General features: G+C 38.0%; 1 protein-coding gene across 3 annotated transcripts in view; it reads right to left on the bottom strand.

The window, feature by feature from the left end:
• Positions 1 to 5,953: 5,953 nt before the first annotated feature.
• PTCHD1 (patched domain containing 1) overlaps positions 5,954 to 24,965 on the bottom strand; it is a 105,589-nt gene continuing 86,577 nt past the window's right edge. For all 3 annotated transcript variants that reach the window (XM_075263825.1, XM_075263824.1, XM_075263826.1), the window contains one exon: positions 5,954 to 7,808. In XM_075263825.1, the coding sequence (XP_075119926.1) occupies positions 6,154 to 7,808 (1,655 nt within the window). In that variant the 3' untranslated portion in view covers positions 5,954 to 6,153. The remainder of the gene's footprint in view (positions 7,809 to 24,965) is intronic.

Genomic DNA, 24,965 nt, shown 5'->3' with positions numbered 1-24,965 from the left:
TCGCTCATCTCTATTAATGAGTAAAGAGCTCAATTTTTGTCTCATCTAACCACAGCACCTTCTACCAATCACTCTCAGAATCATCCATGCTTCAATTTCTGCACAATATTTCTTTGATAAATAAGATTGAGGTGCTAGTTTTTATATATGCACTACATTTTGCTCCACTTTCTATTTAAAAAAACACTTGCTCCCCCATGACAAGTCGGAAAAGCATTGTACAAAGGTTGTCCTTAGGAAAATGTACCACCTATGTTTTATATAATCCATAAAACCAGGCCATGAAACATGTTCTTTTCTAATATTGTCTATATATTCTTATTGCAGATTTCTGCATTGTATTATCTGTACATGTTGCATTGTATTATCTGTACATGATCATCGGGGCAGCCATAATGCCTGAGCTGTTTTTTAAAGCATTTTGCAATGTGTTTTACAGCAGACACTTGGATCATAGGTAGCAATAGTCTGGAGATGACCCATTGATGTCTATGGGTTAGCTTCCTAGAGATGCTTTGCGACCTATAAAGAGGTCATTGTGCACTAAGAGAAAGTTCTTGGATGCAAGTTCTTTCTATACTCTGAAACTCAGTCTTGATTTCCTTATTGAGGCTGAATTCTCTTATTATGCATTTAGTTTCTCTGTCTGATATCCTGTGCACAATAAGGATATCATAAATGGTTTTCTGACAGTGGCCGGACCATAGAAAGTTCCTACATTCACGGTCGTACCCAATGGCAACTGGTGGAGACAACAGACTGTGACCGCTGAGAGGATTAGAGAATAAAGCTCTGCAGAATTTGGAATTATTTATATTTTCAAAAATGTTACTTTTAATAGTTTACAACTCTAAATACAGTTATGCTCATGGCAATACCCCTTTAAGACTGTTCATACAGTGTAGGCTTCTTCCAGTGTATATTCTGAAACACATTGTATTTGGGGCTGGATGTTGATCATCTAATTTGTTGGACTCAAAAATATTGTTGTATGCAATTACCATTTCACATTGAATTAGCTAGTGCAGAGTCTACAGAGTCTCAGATAATAAAGCGAGGAAAAGGGTAAATGCTCATTAACTAAACAGTAATTGCATAAGAACAGAACTAACTGTTTTGCTTAATTTTGCCTTTCTGTGCCATTTCTGTACTTGGAACAAATAGAAAATAGGAAATAATTAAATTCTTTGGTTATAACAGAAAAAGGCAGGCGATATTCTTGTCAACAGGTATACATATGAACCGCATGAAGGTCATAAAATATATTGCACATCAAGGAAACTATGTTCAGTAGTTATCATTCTGCCAGATACCTGATAAACTAACATTAAAGGGATTCTATCATTAGAACCCAATTTTTTTCTCCCTAACACGTAGGAAAAGACTTAAGAAAGGCTATTCTCCTCCTACCTTTAGAAGTCTTCTCTGTGCTACCATTCGGTAGATATCCCAGTCTTCTTTGGTATACAAATGAGCTTTCTTCTTCCGTCGTTTTCTGGATCTAAATCCCAGGAATGCACATTTGGCTATGCCGGGGAGAACATACAAACTCCTTGTAGATGTTTTTTTGCCCTTGGCGGGATTTGAACACCAGGACTCCAGGCTGCAGTGCTAACCACTGAGCCTCCGTGTGGCCCTAATGTTCTCTTTTGTCTACCTTTAACACTGATTGTTCAACTTCTTATACTAGGTTCAGACTTGCACCTGGAATCTGTCTGTTGCCAAAACTTAAAAAAAAAAATCAGATTGGTCCAAAAAGGTTTCCAAATGGTTACACAGCAGATACGTGAATCCGTCTTTTTAGATAGATTAGTTAATGGGTGTAAAAAACCCCAAACTGTCAATTTGTGTCCCTTTTGTTTGTTTCGGACAAATCTGTTACCCCCCCCTTTTTTTTAATTCTGAGCATGCACAAATGGAAAAATGGATTGTCTGCCATCAATAGACCGCAATGTTTAAAAAAAAAAAAAAAAAATAGTTGCTGTCCGTCTGGTATCCTCATTTTTCGGATGGAGAAAAATCCTGCAAGTCTGACTTTGTTCTTCCCCCAAAAAAGCGGATACCAAATGGAAATGCTCCGAATGCAGACCTGTGTATGTTTTTTTTTTTTTACAACCCATTGAAATCAAAGGTTTTTAAAAACAACTGATCTAAATTAGTTTTTAAGAATTTTGAGAAGGTTTCTAAAGCGGATTTCGCACAGAGAGCCAAAGTCTGATGTGAACCCAGCCTTATTGTCATTATTCCCATTATTATTACTCTAATACCTGACAAAAGTTCTGTTGCCTACACATGTTGTGGAATCAAAAGCTTATAACCTGACTTTAAATTCATCCATTGGTTTTAGAAATGACTCATATGAAATCTGGGGTCATTATATGACAAGGTGACAAAACTTTTGTCTTGCCAAAATCTGACCTTTCTGTGTTCATTAAATGATCAATATTTCGCCATTGAAGCAAATTTATTTTCTTAATAAAAAACACATTTGGGAGGGTTTCAGCTTTCATATGAGTCATCTCTTAAACCAATAGATGAATTTAAAATCAGTTTATAAACTTTTGATTCCACAACATGGATAAGCGACAGAACTTTTGTCAGGGACTGTATATACATATAAAGGATTGGCATTGCTAAATGTAATGCTTTTAATTTGAATTAGTCACTTATAAAATCAGGAACCTGAAAGGAAAATCCAGGACGTAGAGTTTCACTCTGTTGTGTTCTTTGGATCTCTCTGCCATGAACTGCCCCTCTAGGATCTGTACTATGACCTATTATGTCCAATAATCTCTACCTAGTACCATTATATATTTGGTAAGTACCTTTGAAAGACAGACCTGTACTATGATTAATGGCACAGGGACACCATAAGAAGTAACTGAATAGCCATATGGGAAAATAGTTAGGGCCTATTATGTCCAATAACCTCTATCTCATACTATCAGGGTAAGGTAGGCGGAGGCCACCTCAGGTTCTGATCCAAAAAAACGCATAGCCGTAACTGAAAGCTGGTGCACTGCACCGGCATCCAGCCATGCACTCTGCTCTGGAGTAGGCCAAATGAATGGGTCTAGTCCGGAGGAGGGAGTTTCCTCAGGCCGAATCGCGAGGTGACTCGGCCTGAAGAATGAACATCCCGCTTCTTTTTTCCGGGAGCCAGAAGAAACAGCTACCAGAAAAAAGACCTGAGCGGCTCCCATTGATTTCAATGGGAACCATCTTTTTGGTCAAGGTTTTGAGGCGGATACGGCCTCAAAACCCTGACCAAAAAACTCAGTGTGATCTCACTCTAATATATTTGGTAGGTACTTGATAAAGGAGGTAATGTTCATATACCTTAGATTTTAAAATGAAGGATATTGAGATCTATACATTTACACTAAAGTAAAATAAATTTAGCCATATTAGGATTCAGGCTTGCTCATCAGTGTCCATTAAATAGGTTCCTTGAATTTTCTTAGTTAGAGCTCCTGTATAGTAAGAAGAAGCAGATCTCTTTGGGCGTCTGATCTGCCTGGGCCCTACACAGCAGTACCACTTGTTCTGTCCGGATATAGTGTATCAGTAACCCAAAAACATTACTCCGTATGAACAAAAAAGGGACCTCTCACACCAATAAATCCATGAATGATTTTTTTTTTTATTTCTGCATTATTGAGACTTTAAAGGCGTCAGTTTTCAAAGGGCATTTGTGCAAGATCCCTGAGCTTGTGCAACTCTGGACCTTTTCAAAATAAAATACAATGATAGCTGATACAATACAAAGGATTTAGTGCCAATAACATGAAATGACATTACGTATAAGAAAAAAAAACACAGCTAAACAAACAAAATAAATATACAGATGATCTTCTGAATGCTACAGCAATGTACTATTAGTAGTTAGTTCTACTTCTGGATCCAAACGCCTCTGGAGAAAAATAAATCTAGATATTCAGTGTTATGATTAAAAATAAATCATTTATCATCAATTGCTAGGTTATATTTTTGGTTCAAATTTTAAAGGGGTTTTCTAGGATAAAGATATTGAAAACCTATCTTAAAAATTCATCATAAATATCTTATTGGTTGAGGGTTTGGCGCTGGCACTGCCATCAATTACCTGTTCCGAGCCTCTGATAAGCAGAGAATGGAGTAGGAGACAGATAGATGTGTTCTCTGTGTAGGGGCACAACGGAGTCACTGTAACCCAGCTGCTATTGAAATTAATTGGAGCTGATCTGCAGTACCAAGTCTGGCCACTACACTGAGAACAGTGCTGCCTGCTTCCTGCTCTATTCTCTGTGTATCGGCTGCTGATCAGTGGGGGTGTCAGGTTTCAGACTCCCCTCAACCTGATATTGTTAACCTTTCTTTAGGAGAGATCATCATTATTCTTAGCCTAGAAAACACCTTCAAGACCTAAACATATTGTACTAAGCTGATAGTTTTTTTTCCCATTCTTTAATAATTATCAACCTTTAAAAAATATATATATATATTTCTATTACTATGATGGCAGAATTAAAAGGGTAATGAAGGAGTAGAAAAATATGGTTTCTTCCAAAGACAGCACCCCACCTGTCCATGGGTTACGTCTGGTATTGCAGGTGACCTTCCTTGAAGTTAATAGGGCTGAATTGCAACACTACATATATCCCGCGGACAGGTCCGTCACAGATTCTGTAGGAATAATAAACAGCCATGAAGCCTTGTACAACCCTTTTAATCTAACCTAAATTTAGGTATTTTACACAAAATACCTCTCAATATATTACTGATCTAGACCCAACACAAAAAGCTAATTGTTGGGGGCAAAATATTAATGGATATACCAGTGTCTCTCTCATGTGTTGTGATTGCATGGGCCCACAAATGTAGCATTGGCAAAAAAATTTTCCTGTTAGATCTGGCATTGGTTTCTGTTACCTAGGGATCACAATGCACTTTTTTTTTTAAATTTCCTATCAGTATGTTTTTGTAGAATGGGAGGAAATCCACACAAACACAGGGAGAACATACAAACTCCTTGTAGATGTTGTTCCTGGCAGGAACTGAACCCAGGACTCCAGCACTGTAAGGCTGTAGTGCTAACCATTGAGCCAACGTGTTGCCCCTGGTCTCTATTACCTTATTGAGAAAGAAGCTGAGGTTGTTAATGTGTTGCACGGTATATGACAAAATCCGACTTTTTCCAACATACGTTGGGAAAGGGGGCAAAGGGGATTCTGACACTTGGCCTAATCGTCATCTTTTTCAATGTACATATGACAGACAATACCCATAAATATGTTGACAAACCTACCGTATAAATTATGAGAGACATATGAAAATGGAATTTTGGCTCTGGCTCTATAATATTGTAAAAATAGCAAAACCACTGGAAAAACCCTTTCCTTAAAAATATAAAAAACAAAGAAACACATGTCTTTGTGTACAGTTTAAGCTATCCATATTGTTTACTGATTTATCATATTGAGTAATCCCTTCAAGCATAGAAGTGTATGGAGTGTATGTGCTGTACAGTGAAGGATACATTTTACATTGTTCTGTGTCGTGTTTGACTTAGGAATGAATACAGTGTTGAGTATTTTTGTGCTATCTAAACTATATACCGGCTTATAAAAGAAAACTTCGACAGCAAAGCTTCAAGAATCTTGGCTCTTGATCTTTAAAAGAGAGAAGCTTACCGAAAAGGCTGGAAATTGTATGGGTACACGTAACTCTGTATTTATAGGCGTTTGGACTCAGCAACAGTAACAGCCTTACAAGCAGCATAAAACTAGCAATTCCTGCTTACACCATTAAGTCACGCAAACTCAGACTTCTATTGTATTCTCTTCTACCTTCACTTTTATTTGGAATATTTAACAGTGCATATATATATATATATATATATATATATATATATATATATATATATGCAGGCTGCAACGCTACAGGATAATCGTAATATAGACTACTTCCTAGTAACCAATGCATATACCGACGCGTTTCTGTAATTGTTTTTTACTGAGGCTAAAAGTGTGTTTCTGGAACATCCATCCATTGGATTGTATTGGATATTTGTTTTAATATTTCTTCGCAATACATATCAAAAGATCCATTAAAACATTCTCTTTGTAAGACCTAGGGTGAAAAACAAACATACAGAGAAAAAATATATATATATCAGACAGTTGTAATTTGGTCAACCACTCTGGTGCTGTCCAGGTCCACCATTTCGACACATTCGATCTCTTCACGGTTCTCTTGTGTCTTCTTTTCTTTCCTCTTTTTCTTTGAAGGTGGTACAAAAGTAAGCATAACTGGTAAAATGGCAAAGCAATGAAAGAAGGTGACAAATGCTATTAAAAACAAGCACCTGAACAGTGTACGGGTCAAATTTGAAGGCACAGCTGCAAGAGGGATCAGACCAACAGTGTAACAGAGGTAGCTCTGTAAAATGGCTACCCCGTGGACTTCCAATGAATTTTTCACCCATTTAGTTCTTGTAAATTCCTTCCCCAAAATAAAAGTGGATATCAGTGGTGCGCAATTGTCTATCGTGTAATTAATTCCATACATAAGACAAAGAACTGATATACAGTCCAATTCAACTTTCCATAAAGTCATGAATCCAATGACTCCGAACTCCACAGAGGCCACAGTTAACGTAATCCAGACATTGATGATCGAGCTTGCAACGAGAAATGCAGAGAAAAAGAGAAGGAACAAAGCACTTATGCAGGAGTTCTGCAATGGAGCTCCCACTGAAGAAGCATATCTATCCATGTAGACAAAGGATGGATTGAAGACAATGAATTTTACTTTGGAGGTTAGAGAAAGTTTTCTTAAAGTTTCAAGGAGATCATATAGTTCTTCCCTGTTTGTTTCCATGGTCTTGGCAATCAAGAACATCCTAGAGGCCACCACGTCAACTTCATTGTTGTATTTTTTGGGTATGATAATGTCTTCGGAAAAATGTGCATACCGTGGATTTTTAAGGAAAGAATACCGTAGTATGTCTGTGAAGTTCTTTTTGGGTAATCCAGTAGACATGTTAAGTTTTCTGAGATAACCTAAGTAACTCTCAAACCAGGATATTCTCACAAAACCTTTCGTATACTCAAGAACATCCTCCTGAACACTTGTATTCCAGTATTCAATAGACTCATAGATGTAAAAACCTATAACTGGACTATAGTTGCTGAAATACTTTTGCTGGATGCTTGTGTACGTTATGGTTCGTGTCTCGGTTGCTACAATGTTACTCAGATCAGACCCTTCATTGACCTGCAGGTAGCCCATTAAGGCAAAGGAAATATAAACAAGGTAAAAGAGAACTACAAAAGGTTTTACATAAGTATTTGTTATCCAGTCACAGTAATAGCGTCTGAGGAAGCAAACCAAAAGATGACTTTCATAAGAATTGGTTTCTTCGGAATCCCCTGTGTCCTCACTAAATTTTGCAGTCATTAGAAACCTGTACCACAATGACTTGACCTGTAGGATTTCAGGCTTTGGCACCTTTCTGCAGAAAATACTATGCTGGTAATTGTTTTCAATGTACCCAGTAAACACAAGGCTAGAGCCATAGAATGATAGTACGTAGAGGTAGTTGAAGAAGATTGCTATACATGAATTGCGACAAAATATCCTTGCAGCCTCAATGTTTGTGAAGGGACTAGCGCCGATCCCAAAGGTGACTAAGTACATGGCAGTGGTGAGAGAGAAGGAAATCATGGTGTCTGCATACACAACAGCTGTCCTCTCTTTTACATGTTGATCTTCTCTCGTTTTCCTCCAAGAAGACAACATTTCAAATGTCCCGTATAATCCATGACCTTGAAAGAGGAAAGAACATCACAAAGTTAAAGCACATCCTTTTACAACTTGATTATTTAGAGTACATCACTTCTTAAAGTTATTTATTGCAGCAGCCAAAAGTCTGACATTTAGAAAAACATACTTAGCATATCCTGTTCCATTTCCTGTGAATAAATCTGCTTGCCATTTAAATGTTCATCTCGAAGGTTTCTGTATACGATCTACCAATCTATTTCTCTATCTATCATTCTATCTATCTATCTATCTATCTATCTATCTATCTATCTATCTATCTATCTATCTATCTATCATTCTATCTATCTATCTATCTATCTATCTATCTATGTGTCTATCTTTTGGTGGTAGTCATTAAATACTGATAGAAGTGTACTTCCAAACACAGGTTTACATTTTACCATTCCAATTTCAGAGACTTCAACTGACCCCTAGAACACCAGGGCAAACCAGAGCACCACTACCTTCTGCTCTCCGCACATCACCTGGCTCACCAAGATACTATCACTTCAAACTACTCAATCTTAAGGAGACCCGTTTAAGTAAATAATCCACAAATCAAAGTAAAAAATACTTTAGGAGTTATTGTTATGGCAAGCATATGGCCATTTTAGCTCAACATCACATCTTTCCATAAAAAATACTACTGCATACTACACTATGTGTAGGGTACTATGACCTGTGTAGCTTGGAAAGTGAATGAGTTGTGTTTACATCCGGTGATTTACATGCACAAATACAGCCCATGGCTGGGAACTGGCTGCAAACTAAATCAATTGTTAAAGGGTTGATTAATATCTGTCTTCAACATATGGCTTATCCTTACAGTAGGCTATAAATATTTGATCAGCGGGGGGCAGCAGTCGCCTCCATATGGATCAGCTGTTTTGAGGTGCCCCAGTTGATGTACTATATAGTGCACAGGGCCAGGAGCAGTTGGCCCAAGTCTCAGCTCACTTAAATGTAAATAATGGCGCCCGGCCACTATAGATTGCCACATACTTCCGGATATATGTACTGCATAGTACACAGACTGGATACACCTCTGTACAGCTCATGTGTGCAGGGGATGGTTGTCGACCTCTCACCAATGAAATAAAAAAAGTAATGGACAACGTCTTTAATCCACATGCTCATGTACTATCATACAAAAACTATAATAAAGGCATCAAATTGGTATGGACACATACATGATATCATTAATATTTCATTTGTCTTTAAAGCATTGGGAATAGGTTATTAACTTTATAGAGATCTTTCACCACCTGCAAGTCCAACTCCTTCCATCATTTAATAGCTGCTGTTCCAGTGATTCTGGCAGAGGTGACATTTTTTCTTTAGACCTGACCATTCCTGAGCAATAAGTACAGTTATTTTTGGTGCCTTATATGCTACTTAGTCTCTGTACTGTCAGACAGGAACATAAAGGGAGTGTGATGCTGAGCTGCAATGTGTCAGGGTCAGAGCTCAGAATCACACCCCTTTGCCTACTCCTTTCTGACTCCGCCCTCCTGACAGTACAGAGTCTAAATAGAATATGAGGACCAAAACTAACAGTACTTGTATTTTGTTACAGGTTATTCTACTTTACAAAATTGATTTTACAAATTGCCATATAGTGGAAATGGCTGAGGTCTAGTAACCAATTGTGGAACCATTCTGACTCTACTAATCTGCATAAATCATCAAGTTGTTCATTAATACCAACAGCAACATTCACAAGAAATCAAGGCGAAAATCGGTTTCAAATTCTCAGTGTGTGAATACATCCTCATTGTTTGACATCTTCTGGAACACCAATAAAATACAAAAGACTAGGTTTAGTGCTGTATTCTGACCTTGCAGAAAAGAACACACATTTTGTATTCATTCCATTCATTTCTCCTCACAGACATTACTGAATTGTCAGCAATTATGAAATATGGTCAATTATGTAGAATACATTGTTCAAGGGTAAATGCTGTAATGGACTATGCATCTCAGCACGCATTTGGGGCACTATGAGTTGCTTATCCTTGACCTAACTGGCAATATTAAAAGCTGGCACATAAACTAAGATATAACAGCACATAGGATACATATTCGGCGTGCCAACTGAGCACTATTTATGTGAGGCGTGAATCCAAATGACTGTATGTGCTGAGACTTTTCTTGAAAATAGAATATTAAAAATTGCTGGAGCAATAAATGATAGAAAAATCAAGTAACTTTGAAATATAAACTTTATTTCTATCACACATTAGTTTACAGTTGTTTGGGTGAATTCATATGGCATGGACTCAATATATGGCCCATCGTTTTGCATTAAAAATAGAAACGCTTCTCCCCCATGTAGCCATAAAAAAGTAAAAATTTGTTATTAGCATTGTTGCCTGCTGCTTTCCAAAAAAACTCAACTCTACTATACATGAAAGTACGTCTTATATGAAAAAACATGAGCAATTATGATGAAGCTGCCTCATATATGGCCATGTTAAAGCGGTTTTCCATCTCAGGGTTTCATCTTTATCCTCTACCCTACACTGCCTGGTATCAGTGACAAGGTGATGGGATGGTTTATGCTGTATAATCTATGGCTGAGACAGGTAGCAAGCTCTTAAGGTTCCACACTGGTATCTCTGGATTTACCTACAGAGATAACATGTGCAATAATTAAGTTCTGTTCTAGCCCTTATTAGGCTCAAGTTGACAGAGAAAAGAAAATGGAATATGGACTGATGTCACCAGCTCCGCCATTGCTAATAAATGGCAGAGGTGGTCTGAAATCTATGAAACAAGCTGTAGACACTGGCTAGGTGAGAGACTATAGACCAGAGACATTGCAGAGGCATTGTTTTCCTAATTACATCCTGGAAAACAAATTTGCATATTCCCCAGTATAGAAAAACGGAGTAATGTCCAGCAGTCATTCCAATCCAGTATAAAATTTAACTTTTAATTATTACAAAACATGTCCAAAGTAATGGGTAGCATCTGGCTGATGCGTTTCAGAGACAATGGTCTCCTTATTCATATTCCCCAGTGTCCCTCAGTAGAGTGAAAATGGCTTGTAAGACTCCATATGCTTGCAAAGGCACTCTCCTTAAGTAGTTCTCTTAGTCCCTGAACCTGGTATATAGTCTCTCACCTAGCCAAACTAGTTTCCCTATGCTGTGCTGATGAGATTCAAAAAGATCGAAACAGTGCTGTCCACAGCCGGGAGTCTGTTTCTTTTGGAATAGATATACTAGTCTGGCAATAACCCCACATCATGGTATTAGGCTGTCTGAAAAAGCCATGCCTGATGTTTAAGAGGGCTGTCCTAGAAGCAGCAAAAAGAGGTATTGTTTTCCTAATTACATTCTGGAAAACAGATTTGCATATTCCCCAGAATCCCCCAGTGGAGTGAAAATGCAAAGGCACTCTCATTAAGGAGTTCTCTTAGTCCTGAACCTACTAAAATAGAATATATTTAACATGATTTTTTTCAAAGAAATTTTTAAAAAGCAAACATGCTTTATGTGTATGAAAATGGAAAGAAACCTGCACTGGTGACAAAAAGTCATAGTATCATGTTGATAGCTCAATAAATAAAAGTTACAGCCCTCAAGGTAATTTGTACTAAAAACAGCTCAGGTTCTGCGCACATTAAGTTTTTCCTTTCTCTTTATCTGTAGTTGTGCTATTACGGTCTCTGTCAGGCCCCATTATCTATAATCTATCATTTTAGTGGGCAAAAAAGCGGTAGTCAATTTATTGCACTATTTTGTCCGGCACTTTTGACCAAAACTGTCCGGTCAGCGACTACGGCACAGATGTGAACAAAGTGTAAATTGCATCTAATCAGGAAGGCCCAAAGTATCTCACTTCTGGAGTAGTTATTGAATGATAGTGTATATTGTACAGTAAACTTGTTCTTAAAGAGGATCTTTCATGTCCTCATGAATGTGCGTTTTTATATACTGCTGGAAAGCTGACAGTACGCTGAATTCAGCTCACTGATGGTTTTCCCGGTATGGGCCCTGATGGTGTAGCTATCAGTGCTGTTAGTTTGGGCACCGATATCTGCGCATCGTCAGAAGGGCATTCCTCATAGCTCGCAGGACTGCTCGGCGATGACACTGAGCTATGAGAAACGTCCTTCTGACTGTGGGGAGATATCTTTGCCGAAATTAATGGTACCAATATCTCCACCACCTGTTTAAATTCCATGAAAGCCAACAGTGTGCTGAATTCAGTAGACAAGTGGCCTGTCTTCTGTAGAATGTGGAAAAGATCTTGAAGGGAATGGGTGAATTAGATAGTGTCAGTGTGTTTGGGCAGCTGAGAGGGTTGTTAGTAGAACTTAGCGCACTGTCAGGTGTTTAGTGTTATATAAAACTGTACTTTCATGAGGACATGACAGGTCCTCCTTAACCAGGATCAGTGACCAGAATCAGTGAAATACATCTCCAGGTGGTCCATGGCTGCCGTACAGCTTACACAATTTCCAATCAGTAAAACAGAAAGGAAAATTATAACTTGACATTTTGTTTTTGTAAATTGGGTCAGGGAACGCTTATAGCCTTATAAACACTTCTTGTCCTTTTAACATCTAGGTTGATAGCTGTCTTGAGAAAATTTGTATTCAGGGAGTTACAGAAGGGTACCCAGAATTTCTGAGAAGGGGGTCTCCATTCTGCTGCAGGCACTAGTGACTACTAACAACCCTCTTAGCTGCCCAAACACACTGACACTATTTAATCCCCCCCTTTGCTTCAAGATTTTTGCAAACTCTCTATAGAAATCCTGAAGCAGGAGAACAGCGGTATTTGTAGGAGATCAGACTACTTCATCGAGGCTTCTAAAGACTGCAAAGTGACGGGGCAATGGAACTGTCCTGATGGTGGTCATCATGATCATTCAGGAGATAGGTGTCCAGAAGAGGATAGCAGGGGAGTGGTTTTAACAATGAAACCACCCCCTTCTGCACGCCCCCGGGGAGCTGTATAAGAAATATTCACTGAAGAATGAAGAAATTGTAAGACAAAGCCAGGACAAAGCTAATGTAGCTATAAGAGCAGATCTCTTATAAACAGCTGCTAATAGCCAGGCCTGGGAATTATACTGTAGCTGTGGCTGAAAAGCTTTTATCTTTCTTTTGTACTTAACTGTGGAAGTAAAATGACAATTCATTATTAATTACACTGTAAATAGTCCTATTCATTTCCCAGCAGGGAAACTGTAACCGTTCTCTTCGTAGCATTCTTCATAGTGCTCTTAATAAAAACTGTTTGACCTTTCCTTGCACATATCTCATCATCTGCCAAGTCTACCAGATAGGAGCTTAATCCTGTTCATTTATTACTATTTGCACATTTTTTTTTTTTTACTGCATAATCACAATGAACAATATATAATACATAAAAGATTCTAAAATCAAATAATTTCATTACAAACTAATAGAATTCCCACATTTCTCAGGTCGCTCACTACGGGGTAAGGGGATATTTGCACATTGCAGAGTCATAGCATTCATTTCTGTATCCGCATTGTTGTGTTACTGCAGCAGGTGCCGGATATTTGCAGCCCCATTTAGATTAATGGGACAGTTGCAAAAATTTTTTGCAATTAATTTGCCACCTGGTGATATATCTTTATACAGGGAACCCATTGTAGTTTATGGATTACTGTGTGCACTTTAGTAATTAGAAATTGCATTTGCATATTTTGTTATGCATATTTGTTACTCTGTGTCTCTAGTGGTGACTGGTACAATGAATCATCAAAAAAGGTGCAAATTTACATAATATTTTTTGGATTTGTTTCCATAGTTGAAGTAATTTCCCATCAAATGCTTTTAAGCTTTTATAAATCAGCACTTTAAGGGAAACCTCAACATTGTGGTAACTTTATTCACAATTCTCCTTCACCTAAAACAGATGTCTCCAACATTTTACTTTAAGGAATCCTATAAATTTCACAATTCCTTATTTCCAATAAGATACACCATAGTCTTAAAAATGAATAATTAATAACCAAACTTTAAGGCTAATGCCCCATGTTGTGGAAACACAGCTTTGTTTGTTGCTTATTTTTGAGGCCAAAACCAGGAGTGGAGATTCCTAAATATTTTACGTTCCCTTTGTAACCATTTTTGGCTTTGGCTCAAAAAACCGGCAAAATATGCAACCAAAAAAAGGTGCATTTCCGCAACATGTGGCTTTAGCCTGAAGAGGTCACAGTTAGCCCTATTCCAAAAATATAAGGTGCAATACAGGTATTAATAACATGTTACACAAGGGTTAAATAAAATAAAATACAGTCATAAGCAGGGGTGTAACTAGCAAAGAGTAGTGCCCATAGTAAACTTTTGATTTGGGGCTACCCCACAGCATAGTGTCCCCTTTCCTGGCCACCACACAGTATAACGCCCCGTTTGCACACACTATAATGTCCCATAGTGGCCCTTCCATACTATAATTTCCCATAGTGGCCCCTGCACACAGTATAATGTTTCATAGTGGCATCTACAGACATTATAATGTCCCATAGTGGCCCCTCCACAGTATAATTTCCCATAGTCGCCCCTGCACACAGTATAATGTTTCACAGTGGCATCTACAGACATTATAATGTCCCACAGTGGCCCATGCACACAGTATAATTTCTTATCGCGACCCTTGCACACAATATATTTGTCTCCTCTTCTTGACGTCTGCCAGCTGCCCACACCTACCCACACTGCCGGCTACAGTGCATGCCAGCACTCCTGCTCTATTGGCAGACATCAAGAAGTCGAGGAGCAGGCCCCTTGATGGAACTCATGTCCGATACATAGGAAGACAGGTAAGTATGATGGGGTGTGTGGGGTAGTATTGGTGACATTCCATTTCCAGAAACAATCTGAAAATGTGCATGGGCGGGCACATGATCTAAGTAAGTTGGAAGGTTTAGGCGGGGAGGGTGTTTAGCTTAGTGTTGAAATATTATTTTATACTGGACAAACTCCTTTAAACCAAATACCCACCCCTAAATTCTTAGCGCTATTTTCAGACAGACTACCTACAAAAATTACAGTCAATTTCCAGTATTGTGAAGAGAAACTATAGTTGTAATAAAAGCATTGTTAGATTTTTAAGATCTCAAGCGTAGAAAGAAGATGGTCTATAGTAGAGGGTTAGATGATCACCATGTTGGTCACAGGATTATATTACACAGGAATAAGACAGGCTTTGATGAAATAGCTGCCTTATGTATTTTACCAACATTACTGGGGATCTTTGCTTTTTTTTATCTTTTCTGATCTGAGAAGAGTCAGTAGGAGGCAGATGATCCTGTGGTGTAATGTTTCATTAACTTTATCTAATTGTCCGAGAAAGTCATGGAAAAGCCAATGTGAAATAATAATGGCAGCAAAGCTATGAACATTATAAGCATGCAGCATAAATGACAATGTATAATAAGTCCAGGAAGATTAACAGTAATTCCCAGAGTCAGAATAGAATGCAGAAGACCCAGAGCCCTACAATAAGGTAGTAGCCATGGAGGCCTTATACTGAAGACAGAGCTTTGCATCTCTTTAGAGAAAGCCCAAGAACATCCAGTTAATACTGTGCAAAAAGTTTTAGACAGGTCAATTAACAAAAGGAAGTGCATGAACAAAAAATAAATCTAAATGTCATCAATATTTGGTGTGAGCGCCCTTTGGAGGAGTCTTGGATGTGTTGATATGACCCTTCCGAGACCTGATCTCAATTTCATCCAGTCTGTCTGGGATTACATGAAGAGACAGATCCATAGATCTGTGTTTAGTTCTCCAAGATGTCTGGACCCCTCTTGCTGAGTTCCTTCACAAGATGTATGCAGCTGTGCCTAGAAGAATTGAGGGCAGTCACACCAAATATTGATTCACTTCATTTTGTTAATTGAGAAAAACTAATAACACTTCTATTTTTCTATTCTTACTTTGCAGGATCCACACCTGCCTAAAACTTTTACACAGCCTGTAAAGTCACAGATCCTGACCACAAATAATTGTTTATACTTTTTAAAGAGGTTATCTGGATTATATAACTTTTAAAAAAAAGCTGAAATAGTATAAAGGTGAGTTGTACTATAATTTTCCATTCCTTAAAGCATACGATGAATGTAAAAAAACCCCTTTGTAATATATCTTAAGCAAATATGTTTCCTGGACTACTTATTAGGCGGTTCTGCTCCCCATCTTCAATCTGCCTGCTTCTTTAAATTAGTTTTGTCTCCATATTATGCCTCATACATGGAGTTCTATAGAGAAAGGAGGGGTGGAGTTGGATTCTCCTACCGCCTGGTTATTTGATTTATTGCCTCATTCTGTGCACTGGTAGCCTCTTATCTACACCCTAGCATTATTAAAAGAGTTCAGAATAGCAGAGTGAAGAAGCATCAATTATTTGAGTGTCTTTTCTACCCTCCATCCCCTCTTCATCGACTAATATGATAGTAACTCTGTCTGAAAACAGAAGAAAACTTATTTCTTTATTAAGATATATCACAAAGTTTCATTTATTAACCTGTACTATTAATTTATGCAGATGTGTTTATAACTGGAGATACATTTTAAAGATTCATTGTATTGTATTGTAAGTTTATGAAGAATACAGTGAAACGTAACTTATTTTAATTCCTACATCATCTATAACACCCCAGCAGTCAGTGATTCCATGTGACTCATATGCAAATGTTTTCGGTGCACATATGTTGAGGTGATTCATCTGCAATACTTATATTGCTTATGTGCTGTTTCTACTTCAAATTCCCATTTTTGTAGAATGTATTATACATTTTAAAGTGAAACCCCAAAACTATTTTTCAAAATAATTAAAACTGGTCTTTTAGGGTAAGTGAACAACTTCTGGTCTATATTATGGGGATCTCCACGAGAGATTGCTATTGGCTACTGTTGTACCTTACAGACTTTCTGTCCAATGTCCAATGTCACAGTCTGCACATAATCCCAGTATTACTAAAGACTCATTTTTGATGCTTGCTCCTGAATTTAAGGACGTAAGAAAAGAGACTTTTTATCTCTCTCTAGCTCTCTATCAGTATTACCAGTCATGATCTAAATGTATACTAAGAATGACCCCATGTTTGCTTTTCTAGCCTTTGCTGAGAAAAAATAGATCATTGTATAAAACTAAGATGTTCTGTCCATGTTATTGTTCTAAACGTTGATATACTACATTTCTGTCCTCCATTTTTTCTTTTCTTTTTCCTTGATACCAGCACTCTTCCCATTTGGATATGATATTTTTAGTAGGAAACTTCTACCAGATCTCTGTCCATTTATTGAGACCACATGGTAAGGTGAACTTTTTGAGATATATATATTCACATGTCGTGGTACTTCACAGTGTCTGCCATTGTTTGAGGTTATATGGCCCAGAACCTGGGGGTTTGGAATAACAACAGGGGTGCTATTGGGCTGCTGGTTTACACCGTCTTTGGGTAAGTTCACACGTGAGTTTTTTGAACCAGAAGTTGACACAGAGGCCACCTCATATTTCGGTCCAAGAAATGGCTAGTCGTGACTCACTCAAATTAATGGTCATAGTTGGGAGGGAGGTGTCACAAGGCAGAATCTGCTGCAGAATCCGCCTGACGAAAGGGCAGATCGCTTCAGGCGGATTGTTCCTGCTTGCGGAAAAAGGAAATGACTGGCTCCCATTGATCTCAATGGGAGGCGTATTTTTAAGCCGGATTCTGATGCAGATTCTGTATCAAAATCTGGCCCAAAAAACCTTGTGTGAACCCGGTCTTTAGGTGCTGTGTAGCATTGGTGGCAGTTGCTATGCAATCCTATAGAATAGGGATCCACTATGTATCCACTGTGATGTGGTTAGTGGGCTTCACATCATGATCAAAATGTATACTCAGAGCCTAATTTTTGTACATTTTGCTGAGAAGCGTAGGCCAAAGGATAATCCTGAAAGTCCATGTATTTTATCTAAAATGTTGGTGTAGCACTAGTATTATGTATGCATGAGTTTTTCCTTTCCATTTCTTTTATTCTGCATGACAGTAAGTTAAGAAATAACCTTTTCAATGGTGTATTATTTTATTACATTTTTAATATTTTTTTTTTTAATGTAGATTGTGAGCCCTACATAGAGCTCACAATGTACATTTTTTCCCTATCAGTATGTCTTTGGAATATGGGATGGAAATCCATGCAAATACGGGGAGAACATACAAACTCCTTGCAGATGGTTTTTTGCCCTTGGTGGGATTTGAACACCAGGACTCCAGCGCTGCAAGGCTACAGTGCTAACCACTGAGCCACCGTGTGGCCCCATCTACATTTTTAATTTATATCACATTTTTCAACCCCAGTTACAGGGAAAAAATCCCTGACAATATGACAACTGTCACAAAGCTATGCGAGGTCTAGTGAAAGTCTGCAGCTTGTCAACATGATGTGGCTCCCAAGGATCACATGCTGCTCCTGCAATATATACATACATACATATATATATATATATATATATATATATATACACACACACACATCACGCTCTTGAGCAATGTATCTGTAGAGCTTAGAAGGCCGAAGCAGTAAATTATAATCCCTGCTTTCTCTATTGGATGTCCATCTGTCTCTGACATCCAGGCACCTGACTCACTGTTGCAAAATCTCTCATTAAGTTATTGTTATGAGCACCATAAAACAGAGCTTGAGAATTAACATGTTAAATGACCTTCATAAGATTAAGAGGTTAGTGAATGGTACACAAATTTCTATGCATGCTTGTATGAATAAGGGATTAGCTGCTATGGAGGAGTCAAGGACATGTGAGTATGAGTGACTAGGAGTACAATATATTGACCTGTGCTTATTTCCCTTTATCTTACTGTAACTCATCTTCAAGGCATTTCACAGTAGAGTGACCACGTGCTTATCTAAATCACAATGTTTTTAGGTATTATAGAAGAATAAAGAGGCAATTTTATATACATTTTTTTCTGGAACAAAATGGTATCTATAATCTTGAGGGAAAGGCAGAAATATATGTTGTTTGGGTAATTATTTACATATTTATATACATACACGCTACCTATGAATTAATAAATATATTTACATGATTATGGGGAATTATTGGGTATTAGGATTATGGTGTTGTATTTTTTGCTGTTGACAATGCCATACGAGGGCTTTTTTTTTAAATAATTTTATTCATTAGTTCAACTTTCTATTTTATGGTAAGATAAGCACTTAGGTTAGGTTAAGGTTACACACATATGTTTTCTGAATTTTTTAACCTAATTTTTTAACATACCGTATATACTCGAGTATAAGCTGAATTTTTCAGCACAGTTGTGAAAAAGCCCCCCTCGGCTTATACTCGAGTCAAGCAAAAAAACATTTTTTTTTTTTTTTGGGAGGGGATGTCTATTACCAGCTGCAATAGTAATGTATAGAATCTCCCATAAAATAGTGAAAAAAAAGAAGCTTTAAAAAAATATAATATAAAAATAGAGTATATAAAAGTTCTAAATCCCTCCTTTCCCTAGAATACATATAAAAGTGGAAAATAACTGTGAAACACATACACATTAGGTATCCCTGTGTCTGACAGTGCCCGGTCTACTGAATATAGGGGATCTGCAGTGCTCCTGTTCCATTGGGAAGGGGTTAATAGGAGCACTGCAGATCCCCTATATTCAGGCAGGCTGAATTCCAAGTGGTGGAAGAAAAAACAGTCCTCAAGCTCAGGGAAGGGGCAGATAGACAAGCAAAACACTCCCTCCCCTTCCCCAACAACTACTGCACCCAAAAACTCCGACCATTTTCATTTTTGAAACTTTCCAGCAGCTGCTGCATTTACCCCCCCCTCGGGTTATACTCGAGTCAATAAGTTTTCCCAGTTTTTTGTGGTAAAATTAGGGGCCTCGGCTTATATTCGAGTCAGCTTATATTTGAGTATATACGGTATATTCCCTTCAAAACCATTGCATGCTCCAAGTGTGGCATTTTTATACTTGCTTTCTTAGAAAGGAAGATGTCAGGAAAAAATGTACTGTATGACCAAACAAAAAAAAAAACTATACACAAAAAATACTTGGCATACATGCATACATTTCATAGAATTTTGGACAAATCCCAAAAGGCCTCCTGAATAAGCTATGTTTTCTAGATGCCTAACCCGCATTCTTACATCTGACTTTCACCGGAACAGTATTCTGGGAGAGGGACTCATAACACTACAGTTATCTATGATGCTAAGGAGTCCCTGCAGTCTAGGAGGCAGGGACCCCTAGAATCATAGATATTTATAATGCTAGGAGTCATGATGTTCAGGCCAGTAAATTTGGCACACACACTGACCCAGTTTTACGGATAAAATTTGGTCATGTGAATGCAGGTTAACTCTTGATATCTATTGATTGCTCAATCCTTAATAAACACAAACATAAGTACAATGTAAATGAAATGATGCTGCATTTATAAACAATGCTGCCGTTTAAAAAAAAATATTAGAATTTTATTATATAAGAAATTTCTTCCAAAAGTAGCAGTTCTTGGTGTTCTCTTTTAAAAAGCTTCTGATAAAGTAATTCGGCTATTAAACTAGTTCTGTCTATACAGAGAAAAAATCTGAAAACTTTTTATGGGCTTACAGCTGCCAGATGTTGTCCTTGAGGTTTCTAAGATGTGATGTCTGAGTTACGCAGAATTCTTAAAAACCTGGTTGAAGGGAATCTTGTGGGATACATATTGGCAGTCACATTAGCGTTCACACAGTCAGAGTTGACTCACTAGAGCAAGGGACACAACAGGTTCTGTGACATCTCGCTACGAACAATCCCATCTAAGGTTAAGGCCACATGTAACCATATGCAGCTGAAATATGGTGTGGGAAGAAATGCAGCAAAAACACGTTCTATTTTTTTCTGCAGTGTTTTTCAATGAGTTTTTCTCAGCATTTTTTATTGTTCTTGAGGATAACACTTGCGATTCCGCAGCTAAGATTAACAGGCTGTCTTTTTGAAAATCTAGTTTTTCACAGCTTTTTTTTTGCATTGTGTGGATGAGATTAACACATTTCCACCGCGGGTATTTTTTGATTTTCATTTTTCGTTTTTGACTCCGCCCCCTCCCAAACCACATACCTTTTTTTATTTCTCTGCTCTCAGAGCCATATGAGGTCTTAATGTTTGCGGGACAAATTTTTCTACCAATAATTATTATCCCAATGTACTGGGAAGCTGGAAAAAAAATTCAGAATGGGATGGATTTATATGGTTTTATTTACATTTTAACCCCGTAACAAAGATCCAAAACTGTGCCATTTTTTTTCCTAAAAGTCACCATATTCTGATATCCGTAACTTTGTTATACTTCCATATACGGTGATGCATAGGACATCTTTTTTTGCAGAGCAAGGTGTACTTTTTAGTTATACCATTTTGGGGAATCATTATTGCTTTGATCATTTTTTATTCAAATTTTTATCAGAGGCAAAACAGTGAAAAAACGGCGGTTTGGCACTTTTAACTTTTTTTCCCACTATGGCGTTTACCATATAGGAAAAATATTTTTATAGATTTGTAGAGCAGGTGTTTTCAGACACAGGGATACCTAATGTGTATGTGTTTCTCAATATTTAAGTACTAGAGAAAGGGGGGGGGGGGTGATTTGAACTTTTAATATTTTTAATTTTTTTTACTTTCTTTTGTGCATTTATTATACCCCCTAAGGGTCTTGAACCCCAGGAGGTCTGATCACTAATGCAATGCAGTACAATGCTAATGTATTGCAATACATTGCAAAAAAATAATAATTTCTTTTGCAGGCTACATAGCGGAGCGTGTAAAATAAAATCATTGTAGGCAGGCCGGGGAGCTTTTCAAGGCTCCCAGCTGTTATGCCAATGTTATTTTGGTCCTGGAGTTTGCTCCAGGTACCGGCGATCACTGGCAAAATGGCAGTGCCCACACACCGGCGGGACAATGGCTCCTTGGTCAGCTTTGACCAAGGTGCCAGAAGGGTTATTGCCAACAATTGGTGCACGCTCCAACTGCTGGCATTAGTGCATGGTGTCTGCTCTATGAAACAGCAGACACCAAGCGGCTATGGCGGCCGCCCAGCTCCAGAGTGGCTGCCGTAGTTAAACATCTGGCATTAGCTGTACTAGTAGAAGGGGTTAAAGGGGTTGTCCAGGCAAAAGTGGACAACCCTTTTAAGTTTTAAATCAGCTGCCTAGTCACCTGTCCTCGATGATCCAGTGTCCTCCAGGGCGTTTCAGTTCTTCTGGTCCGGCAACTTCTCCCTGGTCTCTTCTGGAGTTCCGTTGAAGCCACTGATTGGCCTGCAATGTCACTACCTGTGATGTCACGGGTCCTCTTCCATTTTTGCCCAGACAACCCCTTTAATGAAATATCATTCACTTTGCTGGTACTGAACAACATAGTACTCCTAGGTACTCCATAACCTCCATGTATGTGAATAGCTCAAGCGCTATTTACTGGGGATTTTTTGTGTTTTTGCTAAAACTAAAATCTATTTTTCTGATTTTGTAACAATATATATATAAAAAAAGAACAAACTATTTGTATCTATAAATTTTGCATGTGTAGGTGTGAGGAATATGTCATATAATTTTTAGGATAGTACAAAGTGGAATAAAAAGCCAATATAGTGAGTGAGCAATTCTGGCAATTTCCTGAAGTTGTCACAGAAGTGATAAGCTGTGCAGATGCTGTTTTATCGGCACAGTATGGACTATTTATTTTTAGGAGTGTACATTTTTTCTCTTTATGGGTGATATTCCCCTGAGCTGCAGCTGCGTTAAGTAATTTATTCAGAAAACATGTTTATTTTTACATTTACAGGAGGTGCTGCTGTGTGGAGCCGAGTTACCGAGAATCATTTTACTGGGAAACTGTACCGGAGCAAAAGGAAAGCTCTATACTTGGTATCAAAGGTCTAATAAAGAACTTAATTACAATCTCCAAGTGTATAATAAAGCATTGTGTAATTATGTACATTATAGCAACTGGTAACTGGAAATTAAAGGCTCAGTGACATGAGAATGAATGTAATAGGGAAAAAAAGTGAAAAAAAAAGTATTGTCATCATATGAGGCAAAGGAATGCCTCGATAAAGATTATGGCATTTGTATAAAATAAACCTTATGACTCATTCTTCATGCTTTATTCATAAAAAAATAAAATACAGAATGAATCGCTTCCCAAGGAAAGAAAGGTTTTTAAAAAGAATGTGTCGGAAAATGGTTAAACCTATTATTTAAATCAAGTTTTTATGTTATTAACATATCTAGAATACAACAATATGTAACAAAATACTTATAATTGGTGATTTTTAAAATTTTCTAGGTCACTATTTTTAATTTAGAAAAAATCTTGCAGTTTGTCCTCCGCCATAACCTAAACTTTCTGATACAATACGTGTGTGTGGACACAATTAGAATTATTTATGCTAGGAGTCTATTGCTTGGGTATAATACGATATTCATTGTTTGGGCTACCTCTTTATGTTATTCCTATTTGTGCTAATTTCACGATTTAGTGGTGAATAAAAGGGGGTGTAAGTTGTGGCCACCTAAGTATAACTGTGGAATGACCTCACTGTTTATGTATATCATTAAAGTTATATTTTTATTAATTATTTAATTATATTATTTTTGATTTTGCTCACACTTTTATATTTACCATTCTCTTTGATCTGCGATTAATCAGCACACGTTACATAGACAGCTAGAGAGTGAGCTATATGTACCTGCTTTATCCCCTGTACATATTGTCAAGTCAGAGTGAGAGTCACATGTGTTACTGAAGGGAAAGATTCAGATAAAAAGGAATAACTAAGTATGGTAATAGTAGATGAATAGTATATAGGAATAGGTACGAATGGAAAAAAAAGTCACTTTAACTTTAAGCTAATGTCCATCACACCAAGTCTAAACTACTTTCATTAGAATTGTGGTTTTCTTTTCACAAAAAACTTTTCCAATAGTATATTGACGGAAAGCCACAAAGCAAGTACATAAAAGCAGAAAGTAGAAACACGGTCTAATAAAGCTGTTCTTCCATCATCTTTGTGATGTGATTATTTTAGATTTTTTTTTATTTATACATTCTTTATTTATAACAAATATACAAAATAAACAAACAACACACACACACACACACAAAAAAAAACAGAACAGGTCCAAACTGCTAACGCTGGGTTCACACCTGCGTTCATGTCTCCATACTATGGTTTCCGTCTTCTGCATGGCAGAAGACGGAAACCATAGACCGGGTCCGGCCGTGCGCGGCGGTGAGCGTTTTAGGCTCTCCGCCGCGAAACCGGATTTTTTTATCCGGACACAGAGTAGTGCATGTCCGACTCTGTGTCCGGATTATAAAACCCGGTTTCGCGGCGGAGAGCGCAAAACGCTCACTGCCGCGCACGGCCGGACAGCTTTCTCACCCATTCAAATGAATGGGTGAGAAAGTCTCCTGCAGGCTTCCGTCTCCTGCATCTGTTTTATGCAGGAAACGGAAACCTGCAATAAGGACCCATGAACGCAGATGTGAACGAGCCCTAAGGCCTGTAAATCTATCAAAGGACAAAGAGCAATGGTATCACAGCAGGAACAAGACATAGGAACTGAGCCAAGTAACAACAGCGGCAAGGGGCAACATGGTGGCTCAGTGGTTAGCACTACAGCCTTGCAGCGCTGGGGTTCTGGGCTCAAACCCCATCAGGAACAACATCTGCAAGGAGTTTGCATGTTCTCCCCGTGTTTGCATGGATTTTCTCCCATTCTACAAAAAAAAACATACTGATAGGGAAAAAAATCCCTATATGGGGCTCATAATCTACAGTTGAAAACAAACAAACAAGCAACAATAATGGCAATGCCGAAAAGGGGGGAGAGATGGAGAGGAAAGGGGGAAATGAAAAGAGAAAAGAAGATGAAGAAGAAGAATAGAAAAAAAAGGGACTAAGGGGATTGGGGAAGAGCGGAGGGCAAAACAGGTAGGGGTGGCCCCGGCCCCCCTCCCCGGACATATAGCCTGTGAACAAACATCAACTCATCAGATCCTGGTATGTTTATGAACCCTGGAAGAGAATCCATGGTGTCCAGGTGTCCAAGAAAGTCCCTTGCGCTTCTCGAAGGGAGGCGGTGAGGTCCTCCATGCCCTGG

Source organism: Leptodactylus fuscus, chromosome 2 (assembly GCF_031893055.1).
Source record: "Leptodactylus fuscus isolate aLepFus1 chromosome 2, aLepFus1.hap2, whole genome shotgun sequence".
Lineage (NCBI taxonomy): Eukaryota > Metazoa > Chordata > Amphibia > Anura > Leptodactylidae > Leptodactylus > Leptodactylus fuscus.
Note: the sequence above shows the minus strand (reverse complement) of the source record. Positions and strands in the feature narration are given on the sequence as shown.